The following is a 20,967-nucleotide window of genomic DNA, read 5'->3' on the forward strand; positions in this document are numbered from 1 at the left end:
ATAGGTTAATTGGTTACTCTACATTGCCCCTAGGAATGAGTGTGAGCGTGAGTGGTTGTTCGTCTCTCCGTGTGGCCCTGCGATGGACTGGCGAGCTGTCCAGGGTGTACCCTGCCTGTCGCCCAAAGCCAGCTGGGATAGGCTCCAGCTTCCCCGCGACCTGGAATTGGAATAAGCGGTTTGGAAAATGAATGAATGAAAAATAGAGCAAATCAATCATAAGTATTTCAATAAAAAAAAAAAAAACCCAGAATGATCAGTAAACAAAAATAGGAAACTGAAATAGAACCAAGAAATATGTAAAAACACTTGCAGTGTTTGATTATCAAATGTATATGATAATCAAACATTGAAAAATCAACTAGGGAACGAACACTTTAATTGACAAGCAGTTTGAAAGAAGTAGACTCCAGGAATTGATGGGTTCACTGGGGAATTCTACACATGTTTAACCAAAGATATAGCACCGATATAATAATAATAAGATTTACATTTAAATATGTTTTAGAGTCAGGACAAGTTCTAAAAGTAGTAGTAGTAGTAGTTGGAAGCTGTAAAGCTCGGGTAAAGGTTCTATCCAATGTGAGTTAACTTTTTAATAATTTAAAGATATTAACAAGTATAATGACAAACATAATCAGAAAAAATATATCATTTAAATAAAATTAATCAAACCTGACCAAACAGGTTTTATACTGGGAATTTAGGGTGCTAAAAAACATTAGAAAGTTGTTAATTATGTCCTGTGCCAAAATAAATTTAAACACCAAAGTGTTTTTGAGTATACATGTTCAAAAGGCAATTGAATCCAAGTTAAAGAATGTCATTATGACTTTTTTCCTTATAAAGAGGAATAAAGCAAGGTGATTGTTGGAGCTCACTATTTGCTATAAGTGTAGAACCTCTAGATGGTCTCTCAACGCAATTGATCAAATTTTCTCAACCCGGAGATCGGGCAGAGGGGAGCCCGCATATCCTGAGGGGATGCTTCCGGCTGGATACGTTCAGGACTCATGGGCCAGGTGGAGACCGACGTGTCTGGCGGTTCTGTCCTCTGAGGATGTGGAGGATGTTTACATCTTTGGATTATTGGTGATAGGGATTCTGCTGATTGGTGCAGGTGGAGTCCTGATCTACCTCATGACCCGTGAGATTCTGGCAACAACTGGCAGGCTGCCAGAATTCTGTAACGGTATGGGCCAAGCTAGCAGTGCACAGACTCTTGCGTTGACCGGACTCGACCGTAAGCAAGATGCCAGTCTGGTCCATACTGGACATTTGGCTGAGGTTCCGGAGCTGGTCCGCAGAATCGATAACATGGAGAAGATGTCTGCTAGGATTGGTGGAAATTGACCCCCCCATTTGGCTGTCTGGAGCTGCCTGCCTGAGAACGGCTATGGACTCAAGGCCAAGGGCAAATTGTTTTCCTCGCCTGGAACCCAAACAACAATCATATCTGGATTTGGCTTCCCAGTGGCCTTGGGCCGACGCAACCCCCCCTGAGAACGGAAGAAGACATGTTCATAGACGCTCTGCTGCCCCCCCACCCCACATGACTCACCGCCTCCCTGGACTTTGTGTGTCTTGTTTTAGGTTGTGCTTCAGTGTATGAGGTTTTTTTCTCTGTATGTCCGGAGTTACATGACCTTTTTTTTTTTTTTTTACCCCTCGACCCCCCTATGATGCTAATGTATCTCTGTTCTTATTTTGTAAGGCAGCGCTGTTAAAAAACTGGCTGCACGGCCTAAGCTTAAGCTTGGTTCTGCATTACTTGTCACGGTCGAAGACCGGGGTGGAGGGGTGGACCCAAAAGCAGAACGCACAGAGGGAGGGGTGAATAAAGTATTTATTTAGTTACTCTGATCCTGTTGGTCTGGTCCAGGGCCAGGAAGAGCTTTCTTAGATAACTGGAATTCCGATGAGTGGAGGTCGCTGGGATGTGGTCTCTGGTTGTGGTGGTTAGTCTGGGTTTGAGGCAGGGCGAGCAGGCAGGCATCAGCAGTAGGTGAAGTTTGGTCAACGAAACAGATCCCGATCCAGGGAGACAACTATGATGATCTTGATGTGCTGAGGGGGGCAAAAAATAACAACATGAAAACTCTAGCTATGAGCCACAAGGTAAGTACTGAACTGGCCTGATTACCACACAGAAAAGAGAGACAATCTGGCGAAGACTGGAGCTCCAGCTTGTCCTTAAATAGCAGGATAATCAATCAGGAAGACGAGTTCCAGGTGGTTGTAATTGAAGCTCCAGACTCCGCCTCGAGTCCCCATGGCAACCTGCACAGACTCAAACAGCAAACCATGACATTACTCTTTTGTCATTAATGTTTTTTTGATTTGATAAGATGGGGTATGCACCCACTGACTTTAATGGAACAAATAGAAGTGGTAAAGATCAATGTTCTACCAAGTTACTGTTTTTTCCAGTTCCTCCTGTTCTCCAAAGAAACCTTTACAAAATAGGCACATATGATTTCAAAATTTATATGGCAAAATTAAAAAGACCAAGAATAAGGTATACATTACTTTGAAGCCCTAAAAAAATGTGGTCTAAATTCCCCTAATATTAGGAAATACTATAGTAATACCTTTTGTAACAAAGAATTCTTAAAAAAAACAAAAAAACAAACCTACAAATAGAGTATTAGAGTAATGGTTAAAATAATATTTTAACCCATTAAATCCCCCCCTTCCCCACCCTGCCCAATTCCTATTATTTGTTGTTATCTGTACAACCTGCCGCCTGTAATTGTTTGGTTAGTTGGATGAAAGCTCACCCTTCAGGGGATGTCAGTTTACTTCACCTAGCTGGAAAATAAACTGAAACAAGTTGTAAAATGTTCAGGTCACACTCCACCGTTTGACGTCATCTATTTATTCTCAGAGATGATCTACAGGTCCATATTTTATTTAAATATTTATTTATTTGCTTTTTTTTGTTTCCAGATCAGCACCATCGTGTCCAACATCCCTCATCTGGACTTCCTCAATTTGAGTATGAACCCTCTGAGTAGCATGGAGCTGGAGCCCAGCATGTCTGACGTTTTCTCCAGAGTTCGCCGACTTGTCCTCATCAACACACAAGTCAGCTGGGACACTGTGCACACACTCACGCATCACACACCGGAGTAAGTATGTTAGTCACACACACCAGTTTATGCTGTGGTTTTTTTGTTTTCAGCAGCAGAACAAACCTCCAGTATGTCAGACATGAATGTTGTACCTGACATTTCTGATCCTAACATTCCTCATCTTCACCTTTATGTCCAGGCTGATGGAGCTTTTCTTATGTCTTAATGGCTACAACACCGTGTCAGAGTCGCAAACACCCTGTCCGTCACTGAGTCTGCTGCAGATCACAGGCAACCAGCTGCAGGACTGGGCAGAGGTCAGGAAATTTGGCCTCCTGTATCCTAGTCTGAGCAAACTGGTCTTGGCCAATAACAGTGTGAACTCTGTGGGAGACACCAAGGAGACACTAGAGCGTCTGTTTCCCAACCTTCGCAGCATCAACCTCAACAATGCAGGTCTGGATGGTGAAGATTCTTACAGTTTTAAGTGTTCAGTTCATACTTTTTCTGTGAAACTCATGATTTTCTTCCTGCTCAGGGCTGAGGAAATGGGAAGACATTGAAAGGCTGAACTTTTTTCCTAAGCTGGAGGAAGTCAAAGCAAAAGGGATTCCTTTATTGGAGTCATACAGCACCCAGGAGCGACGGAGCCTGCTGCTAGCACAGTAAGTCACATGTTGCATTTTTATTTACACAATTAATCACCCACATACTAAATGAATGTTTGGACCCCTGCACCTGCCAGGCTGCCATCTGTAGTGGTCCTGAATGGGAGTGCCGTCTCTGATGGAGAAAGAGAAGACGCTGAGAGGTTTTTCATCAGATTCTACCAGGACTGTCCAAAGCAAGAGCTTCCTGAGAGGTAAATTATTTATCACTCTGCAGTCAGAATGACTTCTTTTTATGCTTCTGCATGAAACTTTACAAATACAGGACCACGACAGCGTGGTCAAAGGTGGAAGAATGCAAACAACTGTTTCCTAAAAATACTCCTCCTTGTCTGTCAGCAAGTATGATTTCAGCCTAATACTTCAACAAGAACAGATGCAGCTTTTTCTAGTTGAATTTCTTCGTTAGACAACTTCAGTGTTTTTGTTGGCCTCTCAGCTATTGGTGAACTTAAGGAGGAGACTTCAGGAGGAAACTTCTGTGCATGCCCCAGTGCAGACTGGGGGCATGCACAGATCAAAACTGATTTAACTCTCATCCATCTTTTCTTGTTCATTTGGCTCAGGAACTGGAAAAACTTTGGTGAGGATTAGCCTACTTGATTAATTATTACTACTGATCTGTACCAGCAGCATTGTCAAATAGTCAAGCCAGTGGAAACAGGTCAGGCACTTGTTTTCTTCCATAAAGCTCCATACATTCCACTTTATTATTAATAATTAATCAAGCTATTTTATGTCACATAAATTCGCTCCCTTCACGTACCAGGTGAGGGCGCAACATGGCAGGACATGGTAAAAATCAGGACCATGACATGCAGTCATTAGTTTCTATACTATAATCAGTGATAATTTTGTCAACTGGCTGCAATATTTTTGTACATACCAACACGTAGTTTGATGAGTTAAATTACTGTAATATCTCTCATAAAATAGCTTGATCGTCAATGAATGACTGAGGTTAGTCTAAGCCAGTGTTTCTGAAATTCCAGTCATCAGGCCCCCCTGCCCTGCCTGTTTTAGACATGATCCTCCTCCAGAGCACCTGAGTGAGATTATTGAACTTCCTCATCAAGTCGTTTTCAGCCCGGTAACGAGCCCTTTATTTCATTCAGGTGTGTTAAAGTAGGGTTGCCTATAAAACCTGCACGGCAGGGGGGCCTGAGGACTGGAACTGAGAAAACACTGGTCTAAGCCATCTGTGAACGACTAGTTTTGTCTCATGTCAGGTCCTGGATGTGTGGCAGAAAAGTTTGAATTTAGATCTGAATTTACATGGAGAGAACTGAAACTGAACTAGGAAAATGAACTAGAGAAAAAAATGTTTCACATGCAAAAGTTTAAATTTTAATTGAATACACATTAAAAAAAAAAAGCAGATTCAATTTCAAATACAGTCATTCAAATTTAAATTTTTAAAGCAATTACTCATGTTCAGATTCAAATTGAACAATTCATATTCAAATATAAAGAATTCAGTTTCTTTATGAATATTATGTCTTGATGCCAACGTTGCCGGTTTAGTTAATTTTCACATCTAAAATATCTGCGGCTTTTTTCTGTCATCATAGCCACCTGTAGAGGACTGAATAGTGGGTTTCTATTAGCAGATGGATAATCCTTCTAAGTACCTCCATCAGTCAGAGGCTTGGATCTCAGCAGCTGTTTGCACCGGCTCCATCACTAAGAAGTCACACTACACCTGCTGAGCTGTAACTATAGCAACAAGCAGCACATTTTCAACATGTGGTAGGATTTTTGGAAGTACCTCGTAGAAATGAAATAAAATATTTGCCAACACATCTCTTTAGTGGCAGCATTCCACTTAACCTCAGCAGAATGTCAGGGAGTGGTTTCTGATGGAAGGTGTAGTCCCTGGCTGGGGGAAAATAACCTTTAGGAGACAATGCCACCAGTCTCTCCCTGCTCAATGAGCCCTTTGTGGTGGGAATTCTCTGATTGGAAAACCGATACATCAGGTAGCATTCTCTTTTATGTATACGCCTACACCGTCAACCTCAAAATTAAGATGACAGATTGATTTGTGTTCCGATGTCTTCTCGCATCTCTCTGGCTCATCACCAGTTAGTTACTGGTTGCATTAAAATGGAGCTCTTTAAAAAGCATCAATTTCCCTTTGTTTTTAGACGTCTTCTTCGTTGTTTTGATGTATTAATCCAATGTTTGAGCTTTTTTTGTTTTTTTTTCTTTTTGTTGTTTTATGTTGGTTCTTGTGTTCAGTTGGTGCCAGAGTCTGCGCGGGTCCGGGGTTAGGGATCACCTTGACTGCATGCGGGTGTTATGAAGGTGTTAGACATGCTCAGTAAATGGCAAACACAAAGCTATCCCGTTTCCTGTCGGATGGGGCCCTGGCCTGACCGCTCTGAGAGATCAGAGCACGGGGGGTTTGGAGGGGGGATAACAGCAGGTGAACAGCACCACAGTCCCAAACATTAAACCAGACGAACAGGCACTGAAATACCTCGGCAGGTAGATAACAGCAGCAGAAAAACTTAGATTAGTTGGAAATGGGGTAGATGCAGTTGTGGAACTAGGAAACAGAAAGACAGAATTAAAAAAAGAATGTGAGAGAGAGTCTGAAAAGTAGAGTTAGGGTTTGTTTTGCTGAACATCCAGCAGGTTTGGAAAAGCTAGTCAGGTTTTATTTTCTTTTTTACAAAAGGCTGAGAGTGATCTGAGATAAAACTCCAGCAAAGATCTGGGCTAGATTTTCTCCAAAACCTTTTTTTCCCCTTCTTTTTCTTCCCATTACCAAAGAATGCTAAGAGGACAGTCATGATGCTGACTTTTTGTCATCTACAACTTTATCAGTCCCATTATACCACACAGACCATTTTAAATGAAGCCTCTTAAAGTATCTTAATGGCTTCTCTGAGAACGGTACTTTGTGCGCCGTGGCCATACAGGAGATTTCCCATCGTGGCCACAAGTTTCAGGACAGGGGACTGGCTATGTGGAGGCGGTTTGGGGAGGGAAGTAAAATTGCTTTCATTGGCCCAGCTGTTACAGTGGCTTTGAAAGCTACTTTTCTCTTTGATTTTATTTAATTGTTCCTGAGTCCTTATCTGGAACACACGTTCCCCAGAGATTACTGAGTGCTTTCTCACAAAAAGCAAGAGGCAGACAACTTGGTGTTTATCTGCATTACATAAGGTTTGGTTTTATTATGCTTAATTAGATTTTCTTCTTACAGAAAGTTACAATTGAAATTCTGATTTTTACGTTTTTATCCTTCAGTTTTGTATTGTATATTTTCTTCATTATTTTACTCATATTTTTCTTGTTTTATTGGAGGTTTTTTTTTTTAAATTGTAAAACTAATCTTTATTCTTGATTCAGTTGCAGTTAGAATAATTTTTGTTAAATCTCTACTATCAGAGCAGGTTGTATTTCTATGCGGTGGAGCTTGTTTGTTTTGACACCTCTTTATGGAATCTACTGATGTAGCTTGGGTTGCTAGACATGGTTACAAAACAGACATTTTATGGCACGTTTGCACTCTTTTTTTCTTTGGTTCTGTACAGTTTCATTCAAACAAGTTTACATGCGGCCCTGCGATGGACTGGCGAGCTGTCCAGGGTGTACCCTGCCTGTCGCCCAAAGCCAGCTGGGATGGGCTCCAGCTTCCCCGCGACCCTGAATTGGATTGAGCGGTTTAGAAAATGAATGAATGAATGAATGAAGTTTACATGCTGTCATCCAAACCTTATTTTTTTAAATAAATATTTTTATTGCATTTTCTTAAAAAACAAAACTAATAAAATTTCTCACACGATAGAAAAGAAAAAAAATTTAAATGTGAACATAGGTATGGAAAGTAAACATAGTAAGTAAGTAAGTAAATATAATTGACAGATGATTGATTAGCAGACACCATTCAGCCTCTTCTATCTTATTCTACTGCAGCAAGACAAATTAGCAGTCAAGTGATATTCCAAGGTAAGCACACAAGCATAGCAAGAATAAAAATGTGTCTGTGAAAGAGTGAGCACTTCAAACAAAATAAAAGAGGTTCGTGCTGACCTTTGAAATCCATTAAGCAGAGAGAGTGACAGCAAAGGCCCCATATGCTGCAAATAAGGGTCCCAGACCTTATAGAAAGCATCTATTTTGGAGTGAAGCACAGATGAGATGTATTCACGAGAATATAGTCCATTGCAATGTTGTGCCAAGATAGTTTTTTTCTTTGGAGCAACTTGTTTCAGAAGAGTAGAATGTTTCTTCCCACTGAATACACTTTGATAAAGTATGATTGTATTGCTCCACACAAAATACAATATAAGGTCATATAAACGCGAATGATGAATGTCCAAATATGGAAAATGAAAAAGGAGAATTTAAATTGAAGGTCAAAGCTTTAGAAAATAAAATCAAATTGGCCCAAAATAAGTGCAAATGTGCCATTAATAAAATCAAAGGGCTTTTTCCACAAGTTAAAATGCAAATGAAATAAAGGGAAAATGCAACTAAAATCCAAGCTCATCTGTTCACTCAAAAGCTGAGAAAAATCTTGCAATTTTGGAAATAAAGAAAGGATTAAAGAGAAAATATGCATGGGCTGAAAAGGAGTTACATTTGCATAACAGACAAGAACAGCTGTTGATGAAGAATGACACGCTGATGAAATGACAAAGCTAATCATTACAAAATCACAAAGCTGTGTTTGCAGTAAATCAAAGTCAAAGGTTTCAGATGCCATGAACTCATACTGTGAAAGGATGTGCTCAAAACAACAACTTCCCACCTGAATCACCGCCTCCCTGGACTGTGTGTGTCTTGTCTGAGTTTGTGCTTAAGTATACGAGGTGTTTTTTTCCTGTCTCTGCAGACTGCGCCACCTAGAGGTGCGTTCCTGAACTTTTTTTTTTCCCTCGACCCCCTATGATCCTAACACCACTGAACTTGTGCCAATATTGCAAATTGAAGTAAAATTCAATCCAAATTAAACCACACAGCCAGCAGTGAAGCATAAAGTTTATCACTTACCTTACATAAAACAGCCCAGAGGTCCTTCTTACGTGTTCTAAAGGTAATGGCTCCTGAAGATCTTGTGACCAATGTTACACAAACTGACAAGTCACAAAATACTTTGTGCTGGATATTATGAGAATAAAAAATTATGACGCTCCTGATGCAACAACATTTTTCAGCATTTCCAAAAAGGGAAATGCCCATTTTTGATGGTAACCCACTAAAATATCCTTAGTTTATTAAAGCCTATTGACTTTGAGTTGAACTGATCACCAACAAAACAAAAATAGACTCTATTTCCTTTAACAGTCCACCAAAAGACGTGCAAAAAAGCTGGTGAGGACCTGTCAGCACATTAAGTCAGATAGAGGATATGTGAAGGCGAAAGCTCTATTAAGAGAGCTCTATGGCAATGAGCAAAAGGTTGCAGCTTTTTCATGGCTCCTTTTAAAATGGAAGATGTGAGGACCCTCCAGGAGTACTCCATCTTTGTGTGCAGATGCTGCAATGTTATTAAAAAGATGTGCAAGATAAAAATGACCCTGACACTCCCACAAACATGTTGGAACTTTAACAAACTGGGAGACCCCTGAAGGTGCCACACATTTGCTATAGATTTAGATCAAAGGCTGCATCACTGAAATACAATAATTTGTACATCCTATCCAGAAAGGATCTTGGCACCAGCAAAAGGGAATATTTAACTTCTCAAATTGCAGTGTCATACAACTACATGGGGTAGAATGAGCACAGTTGCTACTTTGAGTTAAAACAGGCTGTCCAGGGTTTCCTATATGTCTCAAATTTAGAACTTGTATTTCTCAGAAAGAAAGGTCAGATGCTCCATCACACATATTTCTTCTGTGATCTCTTCCCATTCTAAGATGGGGACTCTTTGCTGAACCATTTTCTGGTTATTGCTTTTTTGCAAATGACTTATAAAATTTGTAATAGGTATCTTTTATGTTTCTTTAAATTGGCTGACTGTTTCCCTAAATGAAAGAGACTGAAAGAACAGTCTATATCTGAGCCAATAATCAATCTGATTTCATTGATCACATCCCCCAAAACACTGAAAGTGTTGGACACTCCCATAAAATGTGAAAGTGGCCTGATGAAGTATTGCCACACATGTCCAGCAAGGACAAAGCTCAGGCCTGTTGGTTTGGGGGCCTTTGATCTTTGGTGTCATGAAGATATTTTTCCATGCAAACTCTCTCCGCTAGCCCCGGAGCTTGAAGTGGATGACTGTGTTTTACAGATTTCGAGCCAGTCCTCAGTAATCTTTGCATTAGCCTCCTATTCCAATCTTGTTATATATGGTGGAGTGACACCTGTCCAACTGCAAGGATGCATGTAGCTTGGAAATCAGTTTACCAGTGGCTTTACCATTGTGTGCCTCCATAAACATTTTAATCATCAGTTGGTGGTATCTGAAAAAGTTATGTTTATCTAGATTAAAACAGTTTTTAAGTTGTTGAAAGGTCATTAATCCTTTATTATCTGTTATTATTGAAAATAAAATTATTCCTAAATGAGTGTTTAAGTGTTCAAATCTACTGTCTAATTTAATAGGGATGAAATCTGTGTCATGTGCATGTATTTGTGTGTTTTGTTCAAATTCTCTTTCATTCAGTACATTTTTCCAGATGTTCAGTCAAACTTTTAGGAGGGAGAGTACTCGTATTATTATTTTTAAAAAGTTTATGTCTCCTATAAATGTGGGGTGAGGGAAATTTATCTGTTCTTGTTCTATAGACTTCCATTTGGTGTAATAGGGGTGGTCACACCAGCAACATCCATCCAGCCATCCATTTTCTGCCGCTTATTCTGCGTCGGGTCGCGGGGGCAGCAGCCTAAGCAGGGAAGCCCAGACTTCCCTCTCCCCAGCCACATTTGCCAACTCTGCCGAGGGGATCCCGAGGCGTTCCCAGGCCAGTCGAGAGATATAATCCCTCCAGCATTTCCTGGGTCTTCCCCGGGGTCTCCTCCCAGAGGGACATACCTGGAACGCCTCACTAGGGAGAGGTGAGGCGTTCCAAGCATCCTGACCAGATGTACAAGCCACCTCAACTGGCTCCTCTTGATGCAAAGGAGCAGCAGCTCTACTCTAAGCCCCTCCCGGATGACCGAGTTTCTCACCCTATCTCTATGGGAGAGCTTGGACACCCAGTAGAGGAAACTCATTTCAGCCACCTGTTTATGAGATCTCGTTCTTTCGGTCACGACCCACAGCTCATGACCAGGCTCCTTCTTCACCACAACAGACCGGCGCAGAGTCCACATTACTGCAGATGCCACACCAATTCCGCCTGTAAAATGCAATGAAAAGTACTTTATTAATCCCCAAAGGGAAACTCAGTATTGTAGTAGATAATAATAATTAACCAGAGGAGGTCTTGTTCCGGAGGCTGATGGCTGCTGGCAGGAATGATCTTCTGTATCTTTCAGTCTTACATCAGACCTGAAGAAGCCTCTCACTGAACACACTTTGTTGTTTCATCACTGTGTTGTGGAGAGGGTGTGAAGAATCCTCCATCATCTTCATCAGCTTGTGCAGCATTCTTCTTTGGACAATCAGCTCCAGCGGCTCCAGAGTTACTCCAAGCACAGAAGCAGCTTTCTGGATCAGTTTGTTGATTCTCTTCAAGTCTCTGGTTCTGATGCTACTACCCCAGCAGATGCTGCAAAGCTGACTGCACTCTCCACAACAGACTTATAGAAGATATGCAACATCTTGGTGCAGACGTTAAACCATCTCAGCTTCCTTCAGAAGTACAGTCGGCTCTGACCTTTCTTATAGATGTAGTCAGTGTTGCATTTCCAGTCCAGTTTGTTGTCCAGCTGAACTCCAAGATACTTGTATTCCTCCACCACCTCCACCTCCTCTCCCAGGATGGAAACAGTGCTTTGTTTATTCTTCTTCCTCCTGAAGTCAACAATCATCTCTTTTGTTTTGCTGCTATTTAATATGAGATGATTGTCACCGCACCATTTAACAAACTGACTGACCAGTTCTCTGTACTCTGCTTCTTGTCCATCCCTGATACACCCCACAACTGCAGAGTCATCAGAGTATTTCTGCAGATGACAGGACTCAGAGTTGTACTGGAAGTCTGAGGTGTACAGTGGGAAGAGGAATGGCCAGAGTACAGTTCCTTGTGGTGCACCAGTGCTGCTGACCTCCATCTCAGACACACAACCTTTCACTCTCACAAACTGTGGTCTGTTTGTGAGGTAGTCATAGATCCAGGTGGTTGTGGAGGTATCCACCTGGAATTTATGGAGCTTCTCACATAACAAAGCAGGCTGAATGGTATTAAAAGCACTTGAGAAATGAAAGAACATGACCCTCAGAGTGCTGCCTGAATGGTCCAGATGAAAGTGTGCTCTGTGGAGCAGGTATATGATGGCATCTTCAACCCCAAGTCCATTACGATATGCAAACTGGAATGGGTCCTGAAAGGTGTTTACTTGCTTGTTGAGGTGAGCCAGTAAGAGTCTCTCCAGGACTTTCATGATGTGAGATGTCAGGGCAACTGGTCTGTAGTCACTTGGTTCAGCTGGTTGTGTTTTTTAGGTACTGGAACAAGGCAGGAGGTTTTCCACAGCACTGGGACTCTATTTTGTCTCAGACTGGTTTTGAAAAGGTGCTGGAGAATCTTTTTGATGTTCAGCAGCTTTTTCAGGTCACTGGTGATCCAGGGTTTGTTATTGGGGAAGCACCTCACTGTTCTTGTTGGGACGATCCACACAGAAGTTTATGTAATCTGTCACACATTCGGTCATGGCGTTGATGTCGTCTCCATGAGGTTCAGAGAGGACGTTCCAGTCTGTAGCCTCAAAGCCTCCTCTAAGAGCATCTTGAGCTTCAGCAGACCAAATTTTGATATTCATTGTGATGACTGGTTGCTGCTGAACGATGGGCTGGTAGGTGGAGGTGAGAAGAACTAGATTATGGTCAGATCTTCCTAAAGGAGGCAGGGCAGAGCAACTGGATCCATTATTCATATTTACATAAAATATGTCCAAGATCTTCTTTTCTCTGGTGGAGCAGCTGACAAACTGCTGGAATGTTGGTAAAGTTGCAGAGAGGGAGACGTTGTTGAAGTCTCCGGAGATCGCCATGAATGAGTTTGGATGCTGTGTTTGTAGCCGAGCAACAACGGAGCTGATGACGTCACAGGCTGTGTCTGGTGCGGTACCAGGTATTATATAAACCGCTACCAGAATAACACAGGTAAACTCTCTGGATAAATAATATGGACGGAAGCTCACAGCTAACAGTTCCATGTCCCTTGTACATATCTTCTCCTTGACAGTAGCTCTCCTTGCAGTGCTGGTTAACCAGGTTGTGCCAACTCCCATGCCCCCTCCTCCCCAAAGAGGCTATAGAGCTGGTCCACTGTTCTGTGACCGGGACGAAAACCGCATTTCTCCTCCTCAATCTGAGATTCGACTTTTCAACAAACCCTCCTGTCCAGGACTCCGGAATAGATCAGGGAGGCTGATGAGTGTGATCCCACTGTAGTTGGAGCACACCCTCTGATCCCCCTTCTTGTAAAGGGGGACCACCACCCCAGTCTGCCAGTCCAGAGACACTGTCCCCTATGTCCATGTGATGCTGCGAGAACATCAATCCATCCATCCACCCATCCATCACCCAGGACAGCCCCACAGCATCCAGAGCCTTAAGGAACTCCGGGCGGATCTCATCCAACCCCGGGGCCTTGCCAGCAAGGAGCTTTTTAGCCACCTCAGCGACTTCAGCCCCAGAAATAGGAGAGTCCACCCCTGAGTCCTCCAGCTCTGCTTCCTCATCAGAATACGTGTTGGTAAGATTGAGGAGGTCTTCTAAGTATTCCATCCACCGAACTACAACGTCCCAAATTGAGGTCAGTGTCTTCCCATCTCCACTGTACACAGCTTTGATGGGGCACTGCTTCCCCCCCTGAGCTGCCAGATCCCCATCTGTATCTGGAATGGCCTTGATGTCATCCAGAAATGTCTCCATGGCCTTGCTGAACTCCTCCCATGCCTGAGTTTTTGCCTTGGCGACAGCCAAAGCTGCATCCCGCTTAGCATGTCGTTACCTATCAGCTGCCTCCCAAGTCCCATAGGCCAAGAAGGTCACTCTTCAGCTTGCCTCATCCCTCACGGCAAGTGTCCACCAACGAGTTCTGGGATTACCGCCACGACAGGCACCAACAACCTTATGGCTGCAGCTCCGGCAGGCTGCTTCAACATTAGAGGCATGGAACACACCCCATTTGGACTCAACGTCCCCCGCCCCACTTGGGACGTGGTTGAAGCTCTGCTGAAGGTGAGAGTTGAAGCTTGCTCTGCCAGACGACTCTTCCAGACTTTCCCAGCAGACCCTTTCGACACGTTTGGGCCTGCCAGACCTGAACGGCTTCCTCCCCCACCATCTGAGCCAACTCACCACTAGATGGTGATCAGTTGACAGCTCCGCCCCCTTCTTCACCCGAGTATCCAAAGCATGTGGCCGCAGGTCCTAGAATACGATTACAAAGTACATATGGACACTCTTATGTTTGAACGTGGTGTTTGTTATGGACAATCCGTGATGAGCACAGAAGTCCAACAACAAGAACACCATTCGGGTTCAGAGGGGGACCATGCCTCCCAATCACTCCCCTCCCCAGGTCTCACTTGTCATTGCCCATTTGAGCATTGAAGTCCCTAGCAGAACAAGGGAGTCCCTAGAGGGAGCACCCTCCAACTTCCCTACCAAGGACTCCAGATAGGGTGGGTACTCCTAACTGCTGTTCAGTCAGAAATTTTATTCTTGTTTTTTTCCGTGCATATATAAAGAATGAAATCAATTTATTCCAGTTTAATTGTTTAGGGGGCATGTCTATCGGCAGTGATTAGAAGAGAAAGAGCAGTTGAGGCAGTATGTTCATTTGCACTGCTTCTTTTATATTATTTATGCTCAATGGCAGCAGCAGTGCCCATCTGTTTAGGTCTGTCTTTATGTCTGCTGTGATTGTAGTATAATTTTTGTCGTAAATGGATGTCAGGTCTTTCAGAATATTAACACCTAGATTGTTAATTGTTATTTTCCCATTTAAATGTACATAGTCTTGAAATATGGTCTGGAGGGTTATAGTTAAAGATAATGGTATGTGTGTTGTGTAGGTTTATTCTGTTGCCTGAATATGTGCCATGTTTTTCTAGGATAGATAGCACCCTGGGTCGATTGAACTCAGGACATGTAAGTGCCAGAAGAATGTTGTCCACGTATGCACAAATTTTGTGTTGAGTCTCTTAGATAAAAATGCTTGTTTTGTTATTATCTTCTCTGACTGGTCAAATCAAACGTTCAATGAATAATGTGAATAGGGCAGGACTAAGGGGCATCCTTGCCTGCATCCTCCTTCAAGTGAAAAAGGTTTAGTTAGATTCCCATTTATTTTCATTTGGGCTGTGGGCAAGCAATAAAAGGATTTCAGACATTCTATAACCTGAGAGTTAAAGCCAAACTGCTCTAGAACCAGATAGAGATAGTCCCACTGAACTGAGTCAAACGCCTTCTCAATGTCAAGGATTATAGCTCCTGCTTCTTTGACGCTTTTTCTCATGCTGTCCATGAAGTGCAGTGCACGTCTCAAGGCCTGTGTTCGTCAATTTTTTTTACAAAGCCTGTTTGACCTGAGTCAGTTAGTTCTGGGATTATGTTTTCCAACTGTTTTATCATTATAGATGCAAACAATTTATAATCTATATTTAATAAGGCTACAATAAGATCAAACCCATCTGGAACAATCCCAGCATCCTGCAAAATAAAAAGATGATAAACTTCCTTCAGTGGAAGAAGAAAGAAGTAAAACAGAATGTGTTGTAATTACTTCACATCATGAAATCCGTAGCACTAAATTCTTAGAATACCACCAACGTAAATCTATTATAGGCAAGAAATACACTCCTGATCAGTTAAACTTACAGCTACCTATCAGGACTGCAGAATTGTTAAATCTCAAGGCCCTGAAGATATATATACAATAAAAAAAAAAAGAAATATATATATATATATATATATATATATATATATATATATATATATATATATATATATATATATATATATATATATATATATACACAATATTATTGAAGCTAGAAGATTCCATCTCCCTCCCAACTTCAAGGAAGCAGACTTATCTATTAACTTTAATCAAAATCAATGGTCACAAATATGTTTAAGCACATTTGAAATTATTAAAAATGCTAACATGCCACTAATAGAATTCAAAATTCTGCATAAAACTCATTATACAGGACAAGGGATGTTCAGGATAGGTCTGTCACAATCAAATATCTGTTCACATTGCATTGAGAACTTTGATTGACAGCTACTATCATGCCTTGTGATCTTGCCCACCTGTCCAGATATTCTTGCTTCAAGTATATAAAAGAGCTGTCAAACTGGTTTAAATATAATATCAGATAGGGGAAGAGTGCTGTCCAATAGACCTGGGTCTGGGCTAGTTTGGCTGGGGGAGGTGCTACTGGTCCTGGGGGATGGGGGTGAGATGCTGGGAGTAGTGAGTGCTGGTCATGGGGGCCCTGACTGGGGCGTTCCTGTCATCTCACACAGGGCATGTTGGAGAGAGGGATATGGGTGTGTGGGAGTGAATGTATGAAGTTGCAAATGGAAAGTGAGAGAGTGGAGGGGAGGTGATCAGGGGAGGAATTAGGGTTGAAGAATTTAGGTAAGATCTCACATACAGGCGGCTGAAATTAGTTTCCTCCACAGGGTGGCCGGGCTCTCCCTTGAAGATAGGGTGAGAAGCGCGGTCATCCGGAAGGGGATCAGAGTAGAGCCGCTTCTCCTCCGCATTGACAGAAGCCAGTTGAGGTGGCTCAGGCATCTGGTCAGGATGCCTCCTGGACGCCTCACCAGTGAGGTGTTCCGGGTACGTCCAGGGGGGAAGACCCAGGACACGCTGGAGGGATTATATCTCTCATCTGGCCAGGGAACGTCTTGGGGTCACCTCCACAGAGTTGGCAAATGTGGCCTGCTTAGGCTGCTGCCCCCTCGACCCGACCCCAGATAAGCTTCAGAAAATAGATGGATGGATGGATGGATGGATGGTCCAGATTCTTCTGAGACAGACACACCTGGTATCTGGACACCATTTATATCTATGTGCAGTAACTTATGTCTGTATATTACATATGGCACATATTGGCAATTTTTTTCATATTTACTTGAAACAGTACAGATTTTTCTAAGACAGAAATATTTCCTAGAGAAATGTCAGGATTCTGGCACATATTTGGAACTCATATGACAAAATTCAGACACATCTGGTATCTGGATACAGCATGCAGTATCTTATGTCCGTATATCACCAGATATGGCACATGTTGACCACTGTGGATATCTACCAGAAATGGTCCAGATTCTTCCGAGACTTAGAGAAATTTCTCCTACAGATATGTTAGGATTCTGGGATTCTGGCCCTTTTCAGTATCTTGACCCCAAACATTTCTGGATATGACAGCAGGTCATATTCGGAACTCATATGACACCTGGTATCCAGACACAATATATGATATATATACTCATGCATATACGTGTCATCTTATGTCCGTTTATCACCAAATATGAATCAAATCTATATGCACCAGAAATGGTCTGAATTTTTCCGACATTTAGGAAAATGGCCCAAAGAGATGTCAATGGATTCTTGTTTTCCTATCTAACTTTCCAATTCTTGGCAGTTGTCCTTTGGTTATACCCATCTTGTCAAAAGGCTGTGGCCAAAGTTTTTCTAAGGACATAGACCATTGTGGACATATGAAAAATGGCATATTGCACCCTGTTGATGTCAGGGATAATAGGAAAATTAGCACAGAGAGGTTCGGTGCTAACCGCCATCATAGCTCACTGCCATCATGTGCCCCTCCCCACAAAACCTTAAAGTTGAACAAACAAGCAGTCAGAAAGCAGCTGAATAAATGAGTGTTAAGGCTTAACTATGCTCTCTTTATGTGCGTAAAAATTTAAATAGATATCTGTGCGAGAAGTTAGAATGTGAGCTGATCTATAAATCTGATTCACATACATGATCATATAAACAGCAAAAGAAACCAGAACAAATTTTGAAAGGAAAGCATCGTCAGACATAATAAAAACCAAAACCTGTGGATCTCATCGTGACAGAAAGACTTCAGTTTCAGCAGATAGTAAAGACTTTAGGCATGACATCACCATGAAAACATCTCTATCGCACACAATGGTGGACTTGTACACTTTCATTTAAGTAATTTACTATCAAAACTGTGACAGGATCTCTGCTCCTTCCCAGGTACCACATACTTGTATCCAGATATGGTCATCTAACCCCACTGGCAGAGGTAGACCTGAGCCCCCACTGCATCATGGTGGATGTTCGCTGGGGTGAGCGGGTGGAGGCAGTCAGCCTCAACCTGGAGCAGACAGTGGGTGACCTGAAGAAGCAACTAAAAGCTCTGCTACAGGTTCCCACCAGTGGGATCAAGCTCTTCTATATTGACCGAGAGATGTGCTCAGTGTTGGGACCCGAGGAGCTGAAGTGCAGCAGCCGCGCCCTTCATTCCTACAGCATCCGCGATGGAGATGAGATTCTGGTGGTACCTAAAGCAAAAATGTGCTGCAACTCCTCTGGATCTTTGAGTCAGGAACTTCTCTAGTTTTGGATGAATGTAACTTGAGGGATCTTTCCACATGCTTGTTGAAGAAGTTAGTTAAATCCAAGTGGCAACTTTTTCTTTTAGGCCAGCCAGTGTGTTTCAAAACATAGAGTAGGATCAGCAAAGGAAAAAAAGCTTTTTATACAGATCTATGCAGCTTATAAACAGAAATGCCAAATCTTGTCTGTGTTCATTGCAAGCTGCCATGGGACAGCTTGCAAAGAGAGAAGAAAATCTCCCACACCAGAATGAGTAATGGTTGACTGGAGTTCCACATACATTCAAATACTACAAGTATACATTTTTATTCCTAAAATGTCTTGAAATAATACATTTTACATCCCATAAAACCAAACACATACGAACTGCTTAATAGAAAACAGCTCCCAATGTGACGGACTGAAATTGCACACTGATTTTAAAACTAGAAATACTTCATAAATGAATAATCTGTGATCCAGGCCTTGTTTGCAGCCAAAACAGCAGCGTTATATGGAGGGATGTTTAAAGACTAAAGTATAGTTGGAAAAAGGATTTATGATGAGAACTGAATATAAAGAAGGCCAGTTCCACAATTGTTCATGGTGTTTATTTTGTGTTGATAGATGTTTCTGAGTTTCTTTAACTATAAACTAGAAGAGCTGCAGCGTTTTATGTCTGGGAGACTGCAGGCAACAGGATTTTCACATATATGTTGTGCAACAAATGAACAATTTACATGTATTTTAATGTTTTCCTTATTCTGGCAGTCTCATAAGCTGCATTTCCAGTACATTTTAATGAAAAATAAAAGCGATATTTGTACATTTTGACAAACAGCAATTTCAATTCGCAGGTGTTTCCATTGAACCGTGTTTAGCATATAAGCCTCAAGTCTCATAAAATCTCGTTACTCTCAACAGATTTTACGAGAACTGCGGATTATGCAAGGTAGCCATGTAGCATTATTTTGGGTTCCTCTATTTGCTGCAGAGAGTTTGCTACTAGTTTAAACACATTTAAACCATCTTTCATTGCTTATTAAAAAGTTTATGTAAGATTTCTTTGCCCAGTTGCTCATTTTACCAGGACTAGACTTACACATAACTGGTTAAATATCCTGGAATAACCCCTGACCTGAGTAGGGTAACACAGACCACACGGCCTCGTCTTCGTCTAGACGCCCCACGGGAAAGATGAGACAAGTCTGAGGGTAGCTCAGGTCTGGACAGAAAAAAAAGTGGGGTTGATGCTCAAGTTACCACAGGTCTTCGGCTGTTGAGTCTATGAATGAAGCAACTCTCTTCTTAAAGAGGTAGCTGAGAAGTGTTGAGACCCTTTCCGTATGGTAACTGTACACCTACTGCTGTGTCATGGAGACTTCCGCTGCATTTAGGTTAGAATGGGTTCACCCAGCAGGGTCTCGCCTCGGTTTCTGTTACATGTCCCTCACAGACATGACTTTTCTGTTCATTACACATCTAAATAAAATAAACAACTATAGTAAATTAAAAGGAAACGTGTGGCTGAAGATAAATAAACAAACTGATTACTGCTTCAAGTCTGTAAATGGAAGTAAATGCAGATACTTTCTGACAAATGTTCCCTCATTACACAGTTTGGTTCGTCCTGAGCTGTTCTCCAGCGGAGGCAGTTTACCCTGATAAAAGGTGCATGTTTACACACAGCTTCACACAGATCCCATCAGATTTTTGTGCCTCCGCTCTTTAGATTGTTGTAGAATTATACTTGATTCTACAAGATTTCAGTGACGTTTGGTTTACTTTCTCTCTGCATACAGAGCTTTCAGAGTGTGTGATGCAAACATGCTTCTGTTGTAGTGTTGTTAACATGCAGTGCTGCTAAATGTGATGTGTGTGTGGTCTGTGGTTGATTTTGATTCATAAAACTCAGCATGATGTGCAAATCCAACACCAATAAACTGACAAGCATCATAAGAGCTGAAATACTTTGCACCTTTCTCAGATGCTTATTGTCCCATAATTACCGGCTTGCTGTGAGAGTTTGATGTCTGACACACTGGGTGAGAAATGGTCTGATGGCCACTCCTCACACAGGAATATTTAGTTTACATTTGGTATGTGTAGTAGATAACTGGAGATATCCTTTGTTTTTCTTGTTTTTTTTCTTTTGCTTTTTTTTTTAGCATTTAATATGGGGTGATAATTGGGTGCACAAGTGGTGGGAAATTCTTTGTGTTGATTTTGTTTTGGTTTTCATGGTCTCTGTTTATTTTTGATTTTATCATTGTGTAAAATATGTGTCATTTCAGGGGAATTGTTGATGGGCTTTAACATTTATAAAATGTTAACATTCACCCTTACATCTCTCCTTCAATAAACATAAACAAAATTTCAGTCTTTACATGTGCAAAGCTGGTAGACATTTGATTCCTTTATTTCAAAAAGTTGTCACAATAGTGACACAAAAAAGAAAAAAACAACAGAGCGCTCTACATGTTCGAAAAGGAGTAGGAAAAAGTGTGAAACTTATTAAATCCTACCCCCCCCCCCTTTTTTTTTTTTTCTAAA

At 41.7% G+C, this 20,967-nt stretch overlaps 1 protein-coding gene across 2 annotated transcripts in view; it reads left to right on the forward strand.

The window, feature by feature from the left end:
• Nucleotides 1–20,719, forward strand: part of LOC306761399 (tubulin-specific chaperone cofactor E-like protein) — a 29,947-nt gene extending 9,228 nt beyond the window's left edge. For both annotated transcript variants that reach the window (XM_079247532.1, XM_079247533.1), the window contains 5 exons: nt 2,950–3,131; nt 3,274–3,530; nt 3,613–3,739; nt 3,820–3,936; nt 18,073–20,719. In XM_079247532.1, coding sequence (XP_079103658.1) covers nt 2,950–3,131; nt 3,274–3,530; nt 3,613–3,739; nt 3,820–3,936; nt 18,073–18,436 — 1,047 coding nt within the window. In that variant the 3' untranslated portion in view covers nt 18,437–20,719. The remainder of the gene's footprint in view (nt 1–2,949; nt 3,132–3,273; nt 3,531–3,612; nt 3,740–3,819; nt 3,937–18,072) is intronic.
• The last annotated feature ends 248 nt before the right edge of the window (nt 20,720–20,967 follow it).

The sequence above is a fragment of the Telmatherina bonti genome (genome assembly GCF_933228915.1).
Source record: "Telmatherina bonti genome assembly, chromosome: 10".
Classification (NCBI taxonomy): Eukaryota; Metazoa; Chordata; class Actinopteri; order Atheriniformes; family Telmatherinidae; genus Telmatherina; species Telmatherina bonti.